General features: G+C 36.4%; 1 protein-coding gene across 1 annotated transcript in view; it reads left to right on the top strand.

Moving 5' to 3' along the window:
* Window positions 1-22451, top strand: part of MCU (mitochondrial calcium uniporter) — a 216723-nt gene that overhangs the window by 176827 nt on the left and 17445 nt on the right. The window contains exons 3-6 of the mRNA XM_065894688.1: window positions 3769-3939; window positions 5547-5651; window positions 13616-13776; window positions 15238-15441. Coding sequence (XP_065750760.1) covers window positions 3769-3939; window positions 5547-5651; window positions 13616-13776; window positions 15238-15441 — 641 coding nt within the window. The remainder of the gene's footprint in view (window positions 1-3768; window positions 3940-5546; window positions 5652-13615; window positions 13777-15237; window positions 15442-22451) is intronic.

The following is a 22451-nucleotide window of genomic DNA, read 5'->3' as shown; positions in this document are numbered from 1 at the left end:
AGATTAAACACTACAGAGGAAAAGATCAGTGACATTGACATACATAGCAATTAAAACTATCCAAAATGAATCTGAGAGGGAAAAACTAAAATAATATGAACAGAGTTTTAGTGCCCTGTGTGACAGTACCACATGGTCTAATATAAGTGTAATTGGAATCCCATAAGGAGAGGGGTGGGAGACATAAAAAATATTTGAATAATGGCCAAAATTTTTCCAAATTTGATGAGAATGATGAGCCCCCAGAGCTAAGAAATTTAACAATTCCCAAACAGAATAATCATAAAGAAAACCATAGAAAGGAACATTATAATCAGATTGCTGAAAACCAATGATAAAGAGAAAATATTAAAAGCAGCCAGAGGGAAAAAGACATATCACATACAAAGGAACAAAGATAAGAATGTACATAAATTTATCATATACTGTGCAAACCAGGAGGGAATTTCTTTAGAGCACTAAAAGGAAAAAAAAAAGCCAACCTAGAATATTTTACATAGCAAAAATGTCTTTCAAAATTGAAGATGAAATAAAGACTTTTTCTCACTTTACCAAAACTGAGAGAACTTATTGTCAGCATATCTGCACAACAAGAAATGTTTAAGGAAGCTCTTGAGACAAAAGGAAGATGATACCAAATGGAAATGTGGATCTATACCAGAAACAATGAGGAACACCAGAGGGTAAATATGTGTATAAATATAAAAGACATTTTTCTCATTTTAAAATTTCTTTAAAGTATAATCAGTTATCAAAGTAAAAATAATGTGTGGTTTATAACATGTAGAAATAAAATATAGAACAATACAGGGGGAATGGAAGTATATTGTTGTAAGGTTCTCTACACTATACCTAAAGTGGTATGATATTACTTGAAGGTTAACTGTGATAAGTTAAAGATGTATATTGTAAACCCTTGAGTAGGGTTCAGCAAACCCAATAGGCCAAGTCCAGTGCACCCCTTATTTTTGTAAATAAAGTTTGTTGAAACAGCCATGCATATTCGTTTACATATTGCCTAGGGCTGCTTTTGCACCACAGTGTAGAGTCTAAAGTTGCAGCAGAGATCTTATGGCCTACAAAGCCTAAAGTATTTAATGTCTGTCTAACCCTTAACAGAAAAAATTTGGCAATACCTGCTATAGAGTAACTCCAAAACATGAAAAGGTACAGTTAATAAGCCAATAGTAGAGATTAAATGTAATAAAAAAAATACTCAGTTAATCTAAAAGAGGGCATGAATCGAAGAAAAGTGGAAGAAAGAAGAGTTGAGTCAAGAAAAGTAGCAAGGTGGCAGACATACACAACAATATTTATAATTTATTAAACGCTAATGATATACACACTGTAATTAAAAGACAGATTGTCAGATTGGATAAAATAGGAAGACTCAACCATATGCTGCCTGCAGGAAACCCACTTGAAATATAAAGATGTGGGTAGGTTAAACGTAAAAGGATGAGAAAAGGTATACCATATGTCCACACAAAGACTTGTGAGTAAATAATCATAAAAGGTTTATTCATAGTAGTCCAAAACTGGAAACAATCCACATGTCAATCAACAGGTGAATGGTTGAACAAATTGTGATGTATCCACAATTTTAAATGCTACTCAGCAATAAAAACAAATTAACTACTAATGCATGCAGCAACACTGGTGAATCTCAGAATCATTATGCTGAAAGAAAGAAGCCAGATACAAAAGAGTACATGCTGTATGATTCCAGTAGTATAAAACTCTAGAAAAACTAAATATAATCTGTGGTGAAAAAATCCAGTCAATAGTTGCCCAGGGTTAACTTGAATCGGATCAAGAGAATTTGGGGGGGCTAATGGAAATGTTCTTTATCTTGATTATTATGTCAAAATTCATCAAATGTTCATTTAAAATAAGAGTGTACATTGTTATTTATAAACTACACTTCAATAAGGGTTACTTTTAAAATTTAAGTCACAGAACAATGTAGTGTGAGGCTTTTGTATTCATTGTAGGCATTATAATTTACTAGACCAGGCAAGGAAATAAGATGTAAATGACTACAACTATGAAAAGTTTGATGCATTTAGAATCTCCAGAACATTATTATTCTATGTATATTTCCTCTCGGCTCTTCAATTTTGAGGGATTCGAATCCTTAAAAACTTTATAGAGTGTATCTTTTGAGTCTTAAAAAAAACTAATAAAGAAACATTATTAGGGACTTGGTGGCACAGTGGTTAAGAATCCGCCTGCCAACACAGGGGACAAGGGTTTGAGCCCTGGTCTGGGAAGATCCCACATGCCGCAGAGCAACCAAGCCAGTGTGCCACAACTACTGAGCCTGTGCTCTAGAGCCCATGAGCCACAACTACTGAAGCCCGGGCGCCTAGAGCCTGTGCTCCGCAACAAGAGAAGCCATCGCAATGAGCAGGCTGCACACCACAACGAAGAGTAGCCCCCGCTCACTGCAACTAGAGAAAGCCCACGTGCTGCAAGGAAGACCCAACGCAGCCAAAAATTAATTAATTAATTAAATTTAAAAATATTCTTAAAAAAGAAACATCACTCATCTTAAAGCAGTATGCTAAGTGGTTTTTTAATTTATTTATTTATTATTTTTGGCTGGATTCCATACCAGATTTGATTCCAAACCCTGTTTTCCTTTCACAGACTAGTGATAAATTATCATCTTTATTTTTTTTAATATTTATTTATTTATTTGGCTGCACCAGGTCTTAGTTGTGGCAGGTGGGCTCCTTAATTGCAGAATGTGGGCTCCTTAGTTGTGGCATGTGAACTTTTAGTTGCAGCATGCATGTGGGATCTAGCTCCCTGACCAGGGATTGAACCCAGGCCCCCTGCATTGGGAGCGCGAAGTCTTATCCACTGTGCCATCAGGGAAATCCCTAAATTATCGTCTTTAAATGCTTGGTTGCTTGTGTAAAAAATTATGGTTCAAAATTTATTTATTAAAGATTCATTTGAAAATTTTTTTGAAAGAGTTATTCTGGCATTTGTTTTAGGGACTAAGGTTCAATAAATCAAGACTGTTAAGGAACAAGATAAGGAAATAAGGAATTCTGTGCCATTCTGTTGTAGAAAATCCTTTCAGTTGTGTAGCTTATGATAATGGTTCCCTTAATAACGTTTTGTTAGTAAATCCCAAAAGTTGAGCTTTGGCCTCTTGCTAACCTCAGGAAAATGTTCAAGAGAACTTACAAGGAATTGTTTTTTATTATATCATAATATGTCCAAGTTGTATAAGAGAATGCTTACTTATCAAGCACTTGGATATAATATTATATGTACTACAGAAATATGAGTTGATTGTCCTTGAGTAAGTCTCACTTATTAGTGTACTTTCACATGTCATTCCCCACAGATTCTTTAAAAAGCTCTGGCTCCCGAGAGCCACCTCCTACAGGGTATAGAATTTGGCCCAGCAATCTCTGGCTACTTAATAAAAGTTTACTAAATGGATTCAGGGTTTGTATTCACCAATACCAAGAACTTTACCTTAAATTCCTGGGAAAGCCTCTCCTTGACCCACTTAAAAGATAATCCTTTGCATATTTTCTTTTTTCTGCAAAGTGTTGTGTGATAGATCTTCCATAAGCCATTTCCTGGAATAACCTTCAACTAAAGCTAAAGGGCATATTCTTGAACCTTAGAAAACATTTTAAGCCACACTAATAATAATAAACCCCCATTTAAGAAGATTAATAATGTCACTTTAACTTATATTGAAATCTAATTATCATATGGTTATGGATCTTTTTCATTCAGATGTGACAGTGGTGTATCAAAATGGGTTACCTGTGATATCTGTGAGGCTACCATCCCGGCGTGAACGCTGCCAGTTCACACTCAAACCTATCTCAGACTCTGTTGGTGTGTTTTTACGACAACTACAAGAAGAGGATCGGGGAATTGACAGAGTTGCAATCTATTCACCAGGTATAGTCACCTTCATTATTTTTTTTTAAATTTTTATTGGAGCCTAGTTGCTTTACAATGTTGTGTTAGTTTCTGCTGTACGGCAAAGTGAATCAGTTATACATTTACATATATCCACTCTTTTTTAGGTTCTTTTCCCACATAGGCCATTAAATAGACATTTCACCAAGGAAGACATACAGATGGCCAAGAGGCACATGAAAATATGTTCGACATCACTAATCATTAGAGAAATGCAAGTCAAAACTACAATGAGGTATCACCTCACACCAGTCAGAATGGCCATTATAAAAAAATCAAGAAACAATAAATGCTGGAGAGGGTGTGGAGAAAAGGGAACCCTCCCATGCTGTTGGTGGGAATATAAATTGATACAGCCACTATGGAGAACAGTATGGAGGTTCCTTAAAAAACTAAAACTAGAACTACCATACCACCCAGCAATCCCACTACTGGGCATACACCTTCATTATTAATTCCCACCCACCCATCATTTCACTTCAAATTGTTTTTACACACACACACACACACACACACACACACACACACACCACTGCAAAAGAATCCCATGCTCTTACCTTTAGGACACAATCTTTTGCTTAGCAAATGTCAAGAGAGACAGTGATTTCTCTCCCAATTTTCAGAATATGATTGCTCAGTTTTAGCAAGGGTATATACACAGGGATCTCATTCAAAAGCACCTCACATATAATGCCATGGGCAAAGATGAACCATCAATCACATTTATACTTTTGAGACCTTTTGTCATTACCTTAGGTGTAGAATAAACTTTTCTAGTAGTTGAGCCATCATCTCTGAAGATATGAAATATTACACCTTCTTTTTAAATCTTCTTAGGTCTTTCACATAAATGTTTACAAAATAAAGACATATGGTTTGAAAACAATATAAAATAAGGCACTAAAAATTCCCATTTGACATGATATCCATTTCATTTATTTATTTTTTAAGTGCCTTACATTTTTCCCACTTTCACTTTGGAAAATTTTAAACCTACAGAAAACGTAAAAGCCTAGTACAGTAAGTACCTATTTACCCTTGGATTTACTCAGTTGTTGCTAATTTGCCACATTTCTGTAGTTTAAATATTTTAAATATTCTTAATTCTCAACTCATCTTGTAATGTAATTAATAGATCAGCTTGGTGTACTTTGCTAACCCTAGCATCTGCCCCTCCTGGGTTATTGGCAACTAATCGGTAACTATACTGCAAAGTACCATATATTAGAAAACATTGGGTGTTTTACTCAACCAACTTCCATCATAGACATCCATGCACCTCTCCCAGTGACCCTAGATTTCCAGCTGACACCTATACATCTATGTAATTATTTCACTTGTTCATAAAGTTCTTCCAGAAAAACACGTTGTTAAATCTTCACCAAGAAGATTGCCATGAAAACAAAAAGCCTCAGACAGTATAAGCTTTGTTTAGCATAGAATTTAGGGATAAGGCAAAAAGTTAACTGAAATTTAAAAGAGAAGACATAATTTTAAAATCTATTTTGAGGATTGCTTTTTTCCTGACCATTCTTGAATAATTATGGACATATGACCTTAAAATTTTCACATTTAAATTTTCACAGATGGCGTTCGAGTTGCTGCCTCAACAGGAATAGACCTCCTCCTCCTTGATGACTTTAAACTGGTCATTAATGACTTAACATATCATGTACGACCACCAAAGAGAGGTAACAAGTAACCTTGATAAGGTCAGAGAAATGTGAGAATGGCTTTTGGAAAGAACTTTTTTTCCCCTGGGTAAAGTTGAGAAACAGACAGCATTCAAAGAGCAGTCAAAGTTTTACATATAGGTAGCACTTCGCTAGTACACTGACTAAAACATAGACACCAGAATGCTTTATTATCGGCTCTTGTCACTGTTTCACATAAATGAGTGTTCTACATAACTTAAACTCCTTCCTTCCATACAAGCTAAAAGTCATATTATTTTAATAACGTTATAGGGGGAATCTTTTTTTTTTTTGCGGTACACGGGCCTCTCACTGTTGTGGCCTCTCCCGTTGTGGAGCACAGGCTCCGGACACGCAGGCTCAGCGGCCATGGCTCACGGAACCAACTGCTCTGCGGCATGCGGGATCCTCCCGGACCGGGGCATGAACCTGCGTCCGCTGCATCGGCAGGCGGACTCTCAACCACTGTGCCACCAGGGAAGCCCACTGGGGAAATCTTTTTTAAAAATTATGGAATTCCCTGTCCTCTTAAACATTTGTAACAGGAATTAACCCCTTTTTTTGATGGCTCAAGGTTAGCAGTTTGAAAGTCAACTATTGTACAATAATAGTCCTTGGGAACTTCGGACAAGAATATGCTTTTATGCGAAAAAATGGGATATTTGCCTCCAGTGCCAGAAAACTCAGTAATCAAATATTTTCATGAACTACTTTTAAAAACCAAAGTTAATGCAAAAAATCGATGATAAACAAAATATCAAAAATTTAAATAAAGACAAAGTTAGTTTTACTGATTTTTCTTTTCACCCCACACTCTGATATGGCTTTGCACAGTACTGATGCTATTAAATAGCCCTCTAAAATAACATTTTGAAGTGTGTTTCTTTTGGTCATCTTTCTCTCTTTGTCCTTGATGTTCATTGTCACTCACTGCTGTCGTTAATTCCCCTTCCACCACCACCACCCCCTCCATCAGCTTCCTAGGACATTTGTTATTTTCCATTCTGCTTTTGAGAATTGTGTCTAATGTAGAAAAAGTTCTAAGTAAAAGCCTAAGTATTGAATGCGTCCAAAATCTGGTCCACATCTACCTTTAAAGTTTTTCTCTTTTCCTCTTAAAAGATTCCTACTTTTCCTCCACCCTCTAGTTCCTTTGCTCTTTCCTTTACCATCTCAGTGTTTTCTTACCTTTCCTCTAAGATGCCTTTTTCTTTTATTCCTAACCTCCTATTTCCTCAGGTCAAAATCATCAATGTCAACTCTTCCATGATCCCATTCTTTCTTTTTCTTACTCCCAGCCAACCAGAAGTGATTATTCTCTTCTCTGAATTCTTCATTCCTTTTCTTTTCAAATGATCAGAGGGAAGGCACTGTGATTTTTGTATACCCCATTGACTTAGGTAGTCATCCTATATTGAGCGAGTTAAATGAGTTAAAGAATCCTTTAAATAGTAAGACATTACTGAATCAGATTTTATTAAGTTGGAATAATTGAACATGTAGACTAAGGATTGTTAGCTATATATTAGCTATACTAATATGTTTTTCTTCTTTATTCCCTGATTCTTGGACTAGATGTTCTCTTTAAAATAACAGAAGTACAGGCCTTATTTTACTCAGTTTTTTTTGTTGTTGTTGTCCTTTAAATTTGCTCTTTATTTTTTTCTGGCTTTATTGACATATAATTGACATATAACACTGTGTAGTTTAAAGTATACAATGTGATGATTTGATACACTTATATGTTGAGAAATGATTACCACAACAGGATTAGTTAATACCTCCATCATCTCACATAATTACCATTTCTTTTTGATGAGAACACTTGAGATCTACTTTCTTAGCCACTTTCAAGTGTACATTACAGTTTTGTTAACTATAGTCACTATGCTGTACATTAGATCCCCAGAACTTATTCATCTTATAATTGGAAAATTGGTACCCTTTGACCAACATAGAACTACTGTATGATCCAGCAATTCCACTTTGGTGTATATATCCAAAGGAAATGAAATCAGATTCTCAAAGAGATATCTACACTCCCATGTTCATTGCAGCATTATTCACAATAGCCAAGCTATGGAAACAACCTAAGTGTCCATCTACAGATGAATGGATAAAGAAGATGTAGTGTTTGTGTGTGTGTGTGTGTGTGTGTGTGTGTATCTAAAATATTATTCAGCCATGAGAGGGAAGGAAACCCTGCCATTTGCAACAACATGGGTAGACCTTATGTGTGTTTGTGAATTTCCTAGGGAGTTCATTGTATTTTGATTTTCTGCTGCATTAGTAAAATATTAAAAGTTGACTAATATATTCTTATATAAAGTATAACAATCAGGAAAGTAAAGATTTATGTTGTCAAAAACTAGAGGTATTTTAATCAGTGAATAATTCTAACCATCTTGTCTAATACTGTGTTTTTAAAAGAGAAATGAAAGTTTTAATTTTTAAAATAAGGCTATTCTCAAGTTGAATAAGGAAAGTAAAGGTAGAAACTGAAAAGGGGAGAAATTATATTTGATTCTCTGGTAATCAGTTTGGCAGCCTTACAACTCTTTGTTTTATCTGTATCTCAGAACTGTGGGATATCTGTCCACCTTCCCTACAAGTCAATTAGAATGTGAAGTTTGCAAGGGTCAGAAGTCTATAATTCATGGGATAATTGTAATTTGAAGTATGAAATTTGGTAAGCTCAATAGTAGCATTAGTATAAAACTTTAAAAGACCATTTTAATATTTAAATTTAGACATCAAATCTCTCTCAGCTCTGTTATTATTAGTCAATGAGCGGTTATGTCATTATATACTTTTTTCACAGAAGCTTAAATAATACTGTTTTAAGTTCATAAACACTTTTCCCTCAATTTTTAAAACATAGTAAAAAAAATCTTTTTTTCTTTTGAAATAAACGTAAGATAGGTTTTCATTTTGTTTCCATCATATTATCTTCCTCCAAGTCACCACTGTTTGTCAGCTGCGGTGAGTAAGAGAACAGTTGAATTTCTGTATTTGAGAGGGATACCGATCATACAGATGAGTAAACATATTCCTCTTCCCCACATTGTAACTGTTTTTAGTGAAAAAGCTAAATGGAGAAAAGAAGTTGAAGGCACTAGGTTTTGGGTATTAGATAATGAGAAGAACACTAGGATTTTATATATACATGAAGCAGATGGAACAAATATACTTTATCTAATAAAAGTTAAAATAGTTAATGAAGGAAAACTTTTTCAGAATAGTTTTAAGTTTTGACACAGTTTTTTTTCTACTCATTCCTTATGCCCCTTTAATTTTCGCTTTTCTCTCCTATTTTTCTTTTCCCTGTGCATGGATAGCACTTTAGAGCTAAAAATGCTCTATGAATGTTGTGCACCAGTAAACCTTAACTTCACATACTTCACCAAGCACTGAGGATAGAGGGCTTATTCATATAGGATCTAATATAGCCATGTTTGATGTTTATGTGGGATTGGCAGTCATAGGTATTACGAATACCTAAGTACTGACAACCGTTGTACCTAATGCGAAAATTGGAGGGAAGAGGCAGGAAAAAACTGAAATGGAACAAGGGGGCAGGTCATAGCAGCAAGGCTAGTTGCAAGTTCCATTGCATTCTTTTGGTTACCAAAGCTGTATATGGCTGGGTTCCCCTGTGACCACTGGTCGTTGAAAGTTTTTGTGCTAAGGAAACTCATCTTGATTGGCAACACTAAGCCTTTTCCCCCATTTATCCATCCAGAGGATATTGGAGACCTTGCTTCTCTCCTAATAATGTAAGTAATTGAGAGAAAATGTTGAACAGGCAAACCAAATACCAACTGTAATGAATACCTTATCAGAGACTCAGATAGCCAGAATCCTTCCCAAACCATTATAGTAGCTGAAAAGACTTTTTAATCCCCATTATTTGTGCACATCTTCCTGTCTTTGTGTACCTTAATTATCCTGGCACTGATGGCATGTGAAGAAACATTAATAAACATCTTAATTGCATTTTTAGGGAAGCATACACGGATCATCCAGAAGTGTTTTTGTTAAGCCATTAGCAGATTTACCTTCTCTCTTCCTATAATTTCATCTCCAAATAGGTGGGCAGATTTTTCAGGGTCAAGGGTTTGAGGTGGTTGTTTTCCTCCACCATGACAATACCTTGGAAGCATATTCTTCCTGTCAAGAAAATCTAACAAAATAAAGCTAAGTCTCTTGAGTTTGCCAGGGCTTTACTGATCAGAAAGATAACAACTCTGTGTTCAGCCAGGTCTAGAATTGGACATCTGTGAGATTGATCTCCTATGAATTATCATTTTATAGTCTTTTCATTGCTGTTTGAATGTATGTTGTAGCACATTAAATTTTATTTGTTTTGAATGATAATGTATTCACAATGTTCAACTCCCAAAGTCAAAGAACATATGGGAAAAGGTTTTCTCATCCCTGTTTCACAGCCACCCTTTTCTCCTCTTACCAGCAAGCATTGTTCTTAGTTTCTTTTTTCCTATCAGAGAGTCAGTGCATTCATAAGCAAATGTGAATGCATAATCTTTTTTCCCTTTTTATGCAAATAATAGCATATCATACATATACTGTTCATGTCGGTCAGGGTTCAATTGGGGAAGCAGAAGCATGTGAATAAAGTGGAATAAAAGACTATAGGAATGAGACTTTGTACAGTTGTAGATGAAGGTAAAGAAGTAAGAGTCTGTAAAGGGGAGCTTGGAAGATCAGAGAAAAGTTACTAAGTTTGAATTGATGGCACATGTGGACAAATCAGAGCTTGCCAGGGAACCTGGAAATTCAAGTGCGTCCAACTACTAGGATAAGAAGAATTAACAAAGGAGGGCTGGTAGAGAGATCCCTAGGACAGTGTTATCAAATAGAACTTTCTGTGACAATGAAAATGTTCCATTTCTGCACTGTCCAATATGGTAGCCATCAGTCACATGTGCCTATTGAGCATTTGAAATGTGGCTAGTATGGCTGAGAAACTGGATTTTAAATTCTATTTCATTTTAATTAATTTAAATAGCCACACACAGCAAACAGTTACTGTTTTGGACAGCACAGCTTTAGAAAGCTGCATCTGGCTGTGGGTGTGGATTTGCTGTTAATCATCAGAGGTGGCAGTTGAGAAAAAAGAGCTGGATGCAGAGCCAGGGAGAGCACGCACACACTGGCATCTCCAGGCACCTCTGCATCTGTCTCTCACTACTAACGACAAGCTTCAGAGCATGATGTCTTCCGCTTCACTTCTGCCTTCTAAAACCTCACTTGAATCTCTCTTTTGGCTAACTCGAATTCAGAACCACACAGGGAATTTGGGGGAATTTGGGATATATGGGGAAACATAATTCCAGTTTAACTAGATGTCAAGGTATAAAACCACCAAACTGCTTTTCTTACCTAACAGTGTATTCTGAAGATCTTAAAATACCAGAACATAAAGAATTCCTTATTCTTTTTCACAGCTGCTATGTATTACGTTGTATGAATGTATATTATCATTCACTTAGCTGCTTATTTTATAATTTATCATAATAAAAAAAATCGAAAGAGAAATAGTTTTAAAAACTTGGAGTGAGAACTATGTTTCTACCTATAACATAAAACACAGAAGAAGCCATGAGAGAAAAGACTGATATAAAAAATAAATTTTCTACACAGGAGAACCTGTAATATGAATATTAATTTTAAAAGAATAAGTCTTCGATGAATGACATTCTAATAGAAGCTCTTTTATAAAACAAATACCAAGCCTGAGTTCAGATTTTATAGATTTTCAGGTTATGATTGTCTATACATATTTGATCATTAACATGTGTGTGCTTCATTAGGAAAAGGAAGAGGAGAGGGTCTGTTTAGTTTGCTTGCTTCCTTCTTTCCTCCCTTCCCCCCTCCTTTTCTCCCTCCTTGGATTTCTAAGCAAATACAGTGTAATTATGGTATTGAAAGTGGAAATGGAAAAAGAAAGGACATGGAATAGAAAAGTCATTGGACTACCGGTCAGAAGATCTTTTCCCACGCCCTGCTAGCCGTGCAGCTTTGTCATTATTAGACCTCATTAAGGAGAGAAACCACCTCATATCTGATTTATTTCCCCTCTCTAGTGAATAGATCAGTACCTGATACAAAAATGTTTGTTCATCTTATCTCTCTAGGACTCAAAATTCCTCATTTATAAATTGTGGATTATATGCTGCCATGAGGATAAATATGGGATAATATATGTGAGAGGATTTTGTTTACCATAGATAATTTATACCTACCTTAAAAATTATCTTTTTGAAAGAGGACTGAGGACTTCCCTGGTGGCGCAATGGTCAAGAATCTGCCTGCCAATGCAGGGGACACGGGTTTGAGCCCTGGTCCGGGAAAATCCCACATGCTGCGGAGCAACTAAGCCTGTGCACCACAACTACTGAGCCTGCGCTCTAGAGCCTGTGAGCCACAGCTACTGAAGCCCGCGCCCCTAGAGCCTGTGCTCCACAACAAGAGAAGCCACCGCAGTGAGAAGCCTGTGCACCACAACAAAGAGTAGCTCCTGCTCACTGCAACCAGAGAAAGCCCGCGTGCAGCAACAAAGACCCAACACAGCAAAAAATAAAATAAATAATAAAAAAAGAAAGAAAGAGGACTGAGCTTGCAGGAGAAATATTAATATTGATATAGTAAAAGCCTCATAACTCAGTTCCAGGCCTGGGGGGTCAGGAGGCATGGACTCTACCACTTCACTATGACGTTCTAGAGTGCAGTTTTCTCTTTTTGTAACCTTGGAAAGTGTAGAACCATATGTGAATATGAGCTGCAACTTTAGTGCAAAGCAGACTCTGCTGACATAGACGACTTCTAGAACTCTAAGTGTTCTTGCTTTTATCTTTTCCCATTAATGCAGCACACATTCATTAAAGCATGCAAGATACTATGCTAGGTGCTATATCCCATTTTACTATATCAGCTCTTCTCTAATCCAATTTGCTACCCTTATTTGAATTTTTTTATTGATTGAATTTCTGTGATAACTGTACTAAAGGACATCCTTGAAGAATATTTGAAATACACACATGACTAATTCTAACTGTGGCTTATTTTGACTTAGAAAAAGGCTGACCTTCTGCTGTAGCTAAGAAAATGTCACATTTAAGGCTAATAAGATTCTAAAACAAAAGCTTTACTTCTGGTGCTTTTTAAAAAGTTATTTGACAGCTGAGATCAGCTGACTTTTTATTAAATTTTCAAAACATAATTTTTAGATTTCTAGAAGCACATGCTACTCACAGAAGAGGATATTGAATCAAAGAATTATTTAATCTTTTACCTTTTTAGTTATTCTCATAACTTCATGCCCTTTCAAGCTTGATATTGAGACCCATACAGCTATTCTATGTCTTTGCCCAATGGGAACAAATAAAAATTGATATGCTAGGGGGAAGGTATATAGGGGCTAAGATTATTAGGATAATGGTATTTTTATTTATACCCTTGTATTGGCAAATTTGAAATACTGTATATTTTTTCCTTAAGTGTTAGTTACTAAAGGGAAAAATGACCACTTAAAATGGCAAGACCACAGATAAATTATAGATCTGAATTTTAATAAGCATGATAATCAGATTAATTGTAAGCCTCTCTACTAGTTTTTGACATATTACTTTAAATTTTTTGTCTTTATCTAATGAAGATTATTATTACTTGTAGCCTCATTTGTAGCACTTATACTTCCAAGAATATAATGGTGGATGTTGGCTTCAAAATTTTCAAGTTGCCCAAATATGAGCTTACTTTGTAGGATTTATAGACTCTTCCTTTTTAAAAAGGAACTATCCCTTTCCTTCAGTTTAACATTGAAGGTGGGACCCCTATAGTGGATGAATCTGCCTTGTTCTTATCACTAATAGCCCTAAGAATAGCAACTCTTCATTTAAGGCATATATATTTTTTAAAATGTAATCTTTTTCTTTCAGACCTCTTAAGCTATGAAAACGCAGCAACACTGAACGATGTAAAGACACTGGTCCAGCAGTTATACACTACTTTGTGCATCGAGCAGCACCAGTTAAACAAGGAAAGGGAGCTTATCGAAAGATTAGAAGATCTCAAAGAACAACTGGCGCCCCTGGAAAAGGTGCAGATTCAAATTTCACACTTTTCTCTTCACCAGTATTTTTTCCAGAGCATATATGATTCAGTTTTGGGAACTGAATCATAAAAAGCTTCTGATTAAAGCTAAGAAAGGACTTGAAAAGGAATAGTTTGGAGCCTTGATAATGGACATAGAGCTTTGAGATCTAAATATACTGCCCTTAACCAGACTTACTACTTTTACAACAAAGATTGGAATAATTGCTGATAAAGAAGGGTTCTAAGTGAGGTGGATAATCATTTTAGCCAACTTAAGAATTAACATTATATGGAATATTATGCAACTGTTAAAAACAATCATGTAGATCTGATATTCTATAGAAAACACTTCATGATATTTTATGAAAAGTAAATTATAAAATGTGTATATTAGTGCATACTATGATCCAGTTTTTAAGTGTATTATGCATATAGGCATACACACAACACACACACACACACACATACACATATATACAAAGAAAAAAATTAGAGGGAACATATTCCCAAATTCTAATAGAATAGTAGGATTATGAATGATTTTTCTTCTTTATACTTTCCTAGTAGGTGTTTTACAATGAACGTGTGTCATCCTTTTTTTTTTTTTTTAACAAAAATACAAGTATTTCCATTTTAAGAAACCAGACTATATTAGAGATTAAGGAAGGGAACAAATACTCTTAATACTGTGCTTTTTCTGATTTCTTTAAAAGAAAGGAACACATATCTCAAGGTTGTTTTCATTAAATTTAAGACCATTAGAAATGTTGGATAAATTAAATTTGAGGAACTGTTGTGAAAGGGGATGAAATTTAAATCTGGTATTTTCAAAATGTAAAGCATTTTTTAATGTACCAACTATAGCAAAATAATTATCATCCCTTATTGAATATTTACTATGTGCTAGGAATTATCCTAAGTATTTTACTTGTATTCTCTTATTTAATCCTCAGAACAACTCATTAATGAAGTTATGGTAATGTGCAGATCAGGGCCTAAACTCAGCCATTCTGAATCCAGAGTCCGTGCTCTGACCCACTGTGCTGTTTTGCCCCTAGTAGACCTTTTGAGTAAAAAACTAATGATAGATTAAATCTTGTACACTACAGTGAGAGAACATTGGCATGTTTTTATTTCTCTCTTTCAAAGAAAGCAATCTTGTGGTTGGATAAAGACCTGCTGAAACTAACTTATTCACTCCCATAATTTCACCATATTTTCAGCTACTTCTAGGATGAAACATAAAACACAAGTGTATCAAAAATGTTATGCCTATAAAATAGTACTCAGTAAAAACTACAGATATTATTTAGGAAGACAAACTATATTTCCTAGAATTGAGACTAAATTATATCTTGATTACGAGCCCTGTTTCTTTAGTGAACATTGAACAGTTTAAATAAGAGTTTAAAATTGGTTCTATGTCAAAATGCTTTACAGTTGACCAGTCATGTGTGCCCTGTAGGTACGAATTGAGATTAGCAGAAAAGCTGAGAAGAGGACCACTTTGGTGCTATGGGGTGGACTTGCCTACATGGCCACACAGTTTGGCATTTTGGCCCGGCTTACCTGGTGGGAATATTCCTGGGACATCATGGAGCCAGTTACCTACTTCATCACTTATGGAAGTGCCATGGCAATGTATGCATATTTTGTAATGACACGCCAGGTAAGAATTCCTCTTCAAGTAACTTTCCATGAGATAGTACAATGTTGGTTGTCAAAGTAGTTCTCTTTTCTCTCATATTCTTTCTAAGGCCAGTTCCCTTGAAGTAATCATTTATCCTTTATACATACTCACTCATACAAACACACACATGTGCACATGCACGTGCATGCCAATTATGTATCAGGCACTAGTCTAAGTGCTAGAGATAGGGAGATAGATATGACATGGCTTTGGCCCCCATGGAGCAAACAGACTATTAAGAGAGCCATATAAACCATTAGATTCATAAAACTATTATAGTAAGATACAGAATAAGAAGGCAAAGGAGAAGAGTGGTCAGCTGTAGGATAACTTGCTCAGTTGGCTTGTCTTTTTATGTACTGTGTAATTAATTTAGCAGTCAGATGGTATAGTCCCAAGCTTTTGGGTTTTTTTGTTGTTTTGTTTTTTAATTTTATTTATTTATTTATCTGTTTGTGCCCGGTCTTAGTTGCAGAATGCATGTGGGATCTAGTTCCCTGACCAGGGATCGAACCCGGGCCCCCTGCATTGGGAACGCATAGCCTTATCCACTGCACCACCAGGGAAGTCCCAAGCTTTTGGTTTTTATTGAATGTTTGGAATGGAGAATTGGTGATAACTAATCAAATAGTTAAACTAAACTCTGGGCTACTTCTAAATATATTAGGAGTATAGGTGTGTGTTGTTGTTTTTACTTCATGGAAGAGAGGTGAAAATTAGATATCTAATCACTATTCTATTCTTTATCATCCAAGGCTCATATTTTAAATATCAGTGTCTAGAACTAATTTTTATTGTTAGTGCTGTATTTTTAGTAGATTGGAAATCCATAATGGTCACTTTAGGAAGTATGAAGGATTTATTATCACTTATTTATTACTGCCATGTGTGATATAACCACAGATCCAGGCTCCCTTGAATAAAAAGTATTTGAGGGCTTCCCTGGTGGCACAGTGGTTGAGAGTCCGCCTGCCGATGCAGGGGACACGGGTTCGTGCCCTGGTCCAGGAAGATCCCACATGCTGTGGAGCGGCTGGGCCTGTGAGCCATGGCTGCTGAGCCTGTGCGTCCGGAGCCTGTGCTCCACAACGGGAGAGGCCACAACAGTAAGAGGACCGCGTACCGCAAAAAAAAAAAAAAAAAAAAAAAAAAAAAAAAAAAATTTGAAATAGCTGAGAGATATGAGAAACCTCTTCTATTTTCTTAGGTATCAGAAGAAAGCTGAGAGTTGCTTCTCTTATATTTTTATATGGCCGCTGTTGAACATAGGCATTTTGTTTCTGTTGTCATTAGACCAATGGTCATAGGCCTATTTTTGTGCGGGAAAATGAAAGCCCAAGGGTGTTATTTAACCTTTCTGGGCCTCCCAAATATGTCTAGTGGAGAAGAGACAGTAAACTGTTCGTGTCCTGCTATTGTTTGCCCAGTGTCTCTAGCACCTAATCCCTTGTCTGGCTCATATTCGTCACTCTACCTGAACAGAGCTGACAGCCAAATCAATCTTATCTAACCACACCTCTGGACATGGCTTGCATATGTGTATGTGTCTGTCTGTGTTTCTTTCCCTCTTCCTCTGCCCTGTCACTGTCCCTCATATACCCCTTTAATGGATTCTTTTTATCGACTGAAATCCAGACTCCTTAGCCCAATATTCATAACTGGTTGCTGTCCTTTCCAAATGTCTCTCAGCTCCTCTGTGTATGTACTAGGTATTTTAAACACATCAAATTACAGTTGACCCTTGAACAATGGGGGTTAGGGGCGTCAACCCTCTGTGAAGTAAAAAAATCCATGTATAACTTAAAGTCAGCCCTCCATATCATGGTTCCTCTGTATCCATAGTTTTTCCATATCCATGATTCCACATCTGGGGATTCACCCAACTGCAGATCGTGTAGTGCTGTAGTATTTACTATTGAAAAAAATCCGCATATAAGTGGACCTCTGCATTTCAAACCCATGTTGTTCAAGGGGCAACTGTGTAGTCTGTATTTCCCCCAAAATGCCCTGAGTTTTTCACCACTTCCTTCCTTACTTCGTATCATTCTAGTAACTGGGAAGGTTTTCCCTGTAGATCGCTACCTGTCATATTTCAAGGTTTACTTAAATGCTTGTTTTTCATGAACCTTTGACTACTTCCCTGCAGCCAACTTTGATCTATCCCTCTTCTGAATACCTATAGCACATTGTGCCTCTCATTTCACTTATCCTATGCCATCTTGTATTATAATTATTCATGTTCAATGTCTTTTCCCCTTTACTAGACTATGATATCTTTTGAGGCAAGGCGTTCGGGTGATTTTTTCAATTTTTATTTCCTTACCATGCCTAATACAGTGCCTATCTGTCCTACTGTTTAAATGCTGTCCTACTTCTGTGATTCCTCAACGTTTTTGCTGCCCCCAAGTGACAAGTTGTAAAATAGCAGTAGTAAACAATTTAGTCTTTTGTGAATAGGAAAACATTGACCAAATAAAATGTAAATAGTTTCTCATGTTAAATATTCTTCCCCATATCAGTATCCATAATTAACACCCATGAAACAAAATGCCTGTTCAACAGCATTTAAACTGTTCAATGAGCATTTATTAGCAACCTAAATATATTCCAAAAGTATATTAAGTTCCAAAGAATTTTCAAAAGATAAGTTCCTTGACATCATAAAATCAAGTGAAATATTGAATTTTACTGACTAATATTTCAGTGAGACCTGAGTACCGTTTTCTATCATGTGAAAAAGGAGCCTGACAATAAGAATTGCCATTCAGGAGTGTCCTCGTCCCTTGGTGAACCACAGCTGTCCCCCGTCTCTGCAGGAGACCCTCCAACACTAGCAGCCGTGTGGATGAAAGGCTCTTGGTGCTCCAGCCCAGGAGGCAGGGCTCTGCCTCTGAGGTAGGAGAGCCAACTTCAGGACACTGGTCAACAAGAGACCTCCCAGCTCCACATAATATTAAACGGTGGAAATCTTCCAGAGACCTCCATCTTAACACCAGCACCCAGCTTCACTCAACGACCAGCAAGCCACAGTGCTGGACAACCTATGCCAAACAACTAGCAAAACAGGAACACAACCCCACCCATTAGCAGAGAGGCTGCCTAAAATCATAACAAGGCCACAGACACCCCAAAACACACCACCAGACGTGAACCTGCCCACTAGAGAGACAAGATCCAGCCTCATCCAGCACAACACAGGCACTAGTCCCCTCCACCAGGAAGCGTACACAACCCGCTGAAACAACCTTAGCCACTGGAGACAGACATCAAAAACAACGGGAACTACGAACGTGAAGCCTGCAAAAAGGAGACCCCAAACACGGTAAGATAAGCAAAATGAGAAGACAGAAAAACACACAGCAGATGAAGGAGCAAGATAAAAACCCACCAGACCTAACAAATGAAGAGGAAATAGGCAATCTACCTGAAAAAGAATTCAGAATAATGATAGTAAGGATGATCCGAAATCTTGGAAGTAGAATGGACAAAATGCAAGAAACAGTTAACAAGGACCTACAAGAACTAAAGATGAAACAAGCAACGATGAACAACGCAATAAATGAAATTAAAAGTACTCTAGATAGGATCAATAGCAGAATAACTGAGGCAGAAGAACGGATAAGTGACCTGCAAGATAAAGTAGTGGAAATAACTATTGCAGAGCAGAATAAAGAAAAAAGAATGAAAAGAACTGAGGACAGTCTCAGAGAGCTCTGGGACAACATTAAACGCACCAACATTCGAATTATAGGGGTTCCAGAAGAAGAAGAAAAAAAGAAAGGGACTGAGAAAATATTTGAAGAGATTATAGTTGAAAACTTCCCTAATATGGGAAAGGAAATAGTTAATCAAGTCCAGGAAGCACAGAGAGTCCCATACAGGATAAATACAAGGAGAAATACGCCAAGACACATATTAATCAAACTATCAAAAATTAAATACAAAGAAAGCATATTAAAAGCAGCAAGAGAAAAACAACAAATAACACACAAGGGAATCCCCATAAGGTTAACAGCTGATCTCTCAGCAGAAACCCTACAAGCCAGAAGGGAGTGGCAGGACATACTGAAAGTGATGAAGGAGAAAAACCTGCAACCAAGACTACTCTACCCAGCAAGGATCTCATTCAGATTTGATGGAGAAATTAAAACCTTTACAGACAAGCAAAAGCTGAGAGAGTTCAGCACCACCAAACCAGCTTTACAACAAATGCTAAAGGAACTTCTCTAGATAAGAAATGCAAAAGAAGGAAATGACCTATAATAACGAACCCAAAACAATATAGAAAATGGGAATAGGAACATACATATCGATAATTACCTTAAATGTAAATGGACTAAATGCTCCCACCAAAAGACACAGATTGGCTGAATGGATACAAAAACAAGACCCTTATATATGCTGTCTACAAGAGACCCACCTCAGACCTAGAGACACATACAGACTGAAAGTAAGGGGATGGAAAAAGATATTCCATGCAAATGGAAACCAAAAGAAAGCTGGAGTAGCAATTCTCATATCAGACAAAATAGACTTTAAAATAAGGACTATTAAAAGGGATAAAGAAGGACACTACATAATGATCAAGGGATCGATCCAAGAAGAAGATATAACAATTGTAAATATTTATGCACCCAACATAGGAGCACCTCAATACGTAAGGCAAATACTAACAGCCATAAAAGGGGAAATTGACAGTAACACATTCATAGTAGGGGACTTTAACACCCCACTTTCACCCATGGACAGATCATCCAAAATGAAAATAAATAAGGAAACACAAGCTTTAAATGATACATTAAACAAGATGGACTTAATTGATATTTATAGGACACTCCATCCAAAAACAACAGAATACACATTTTTCTCAAGTGCTCATGGAACATTCTCCAGGATAGATCATATCTTGGGTCACAAATCAAGCCTTGGTAAGTTTAAGAAAATTGAAATTGTATCAAGTATCTTTTCTGACCACAACGCCATGAGACTAGATATCAATTACAGGAAAAGATCTGTAAAATATACAAACACATGGAGGCTAAACAATACACTACTTAATAATGAAGTGATCACTGAAGAAATCAAAGAGGAAATAAAAAAAAACCTAGAAACAAATGACAATGGAGACACAACGACCCAAAATCTATGGGATGCAGCAAAAGCAGTTCTAAGGGGGAAGTTTATAGCAATACAAGCCCACCTTAAGAAGCAGGAAACATCTCGAATAAACAACCTAACCTTGCACCTCAAGCAATTAGAGAAAGAAGAACAAAAAAGCCCCAAAGCTAGCAGAAGGAAAGAAATCATAAAAATCAGATCAGAAATAAATGAAAAAGAAATGAAGGAAACGATAGCAAAGATCAATAAAACTAAAAGCTGGTTCTTTGAGAAGATAAACAAAATAGATAAACCATTAGCCAGACTCATCAAGAAATAAAGGGAGAAGACTCAAATCAATAGAATTAGAAATGAGAAAGGAGAAATAACAACTGACACTGAAGAAATAAAAAAAATCATGAGAGATTACTACAAGCAACTCTATGCCAATAAAATGGACAATCTGGAAGAAATGGACAAATTCTTAGAAATGCACAACCTGCCAAGACTGAATCAGGAAGAAATAGAAAATATGAACAGACCAATCACAAGCACTGAAATTGAAACTGTGATTAAAAATCTTCCAACGAACAAAAGCCCAGGACCAGATGGCTTCACAGGTGAATTCTATCAAACGTTTAGAGAAGAGCTAACACCTATCCTTCTCGAACTCTTCCAAAATATAGCAGAGGGAGGAACACTCCCAAATTCCTTCTACGAGGCCACCATCACCTTGATACCAAAACCAGACAAGGATGTCACAAAGAAAGAAAACTACAGGCCAATATCACTGATGAACATAGATGCAAAAATCCTCAACAAAATACTAGCAAACAGAATCCAACAGCACATTAAAAGGATCATACACCATGATCAAGTGGGGTTTATTCCAGGAATGCAAGGATTCTTCAATATACGCAAATCTATCAATGTGATAAACCATATTAACAAATTGAAGGAGAAAAACCATATGATCATCTCAATAGATGCAGAGAAAGCTTTCGACAAAATTCAACACCCATTTATGATAAAAACCCTCCAGAAAGTAGGCATAGAGAGAACTTACCTCAACATAATAAAGGCCATATATGACAAGCCCACAGCAAACATCATCCTCAATGGTGAAAAACTGAAAGCATTTCCACTAAGATCAGGAACAAGACAAGGTTGCCCACTCTCACCACTCTTATTCAACATAGTTTTGGAAGTTTTAGCCACAGCAATCAGAGAAGAAAAGAAAATAAAAGGAATCCAAATCGGAAAAGAAGAAGTAAAGCTGTCACTGTTTGCAGATGACATGATACTATACATAGAGAATCCTAAAGATGCTACCAGAAAACTACTAGAGCTAATCAATGAATTTGGTAAAGTAGCAGGATACAAAATGAATGCACAGAAATCTCTGGCATTCCTATATACTAATGATGAAAAACCTGAAAGTGAAATCAAGAAAACACTCCCATTTACCATTGCAACAAAAAGAATAAAATATCTAAGAATAAACCTACCTAAGGATACGAAAGACCTGTATGCAGAAAATTATAAGACACTGATGAAAGAAATTAAAGATGATACAAATAGATGGAGAGATATACCATGTTCTTGGATGGGAAGAATCAACATTGTGAAAATGACTCTACTACCCAAAGCAATCTACAGATTCAATGCAATCCCTATCAAACTACCACTGGCATTTTTCACAGAACTAGAACAAAAAATTTCACAATTTGTATGGAAACACAAAAGACCCCGAATAGCCAAAGCAATCTTGAGAACGAAAAAAGGAGCTGGAGGAATCAGGCTCCCTGACTTCAGACTATACTACAAAGCAACAGTAATCAAGACAGTATGGTACTGGCACAAAAACAGAAAGATAGATCAGTGGAACAGGA

Source organism: Phocoena phocoena, chromosome 16, assembly GCF_963924675.1.
Source record: "Phocoena phocoena chromosome 16, mPhoPho1.1, whole genome shotgun sequence".
In the NCBI taxonomy this organism is placed as follows: Eukaryota; Metazoa; Chordata; class Mammalia; order Artiodactyla; family Phocoenidae; genus Phocoena; species Phocoena phocoena.
This window is presented reverse-complemented; position numbering and strand designations above follow the sequence as displayed.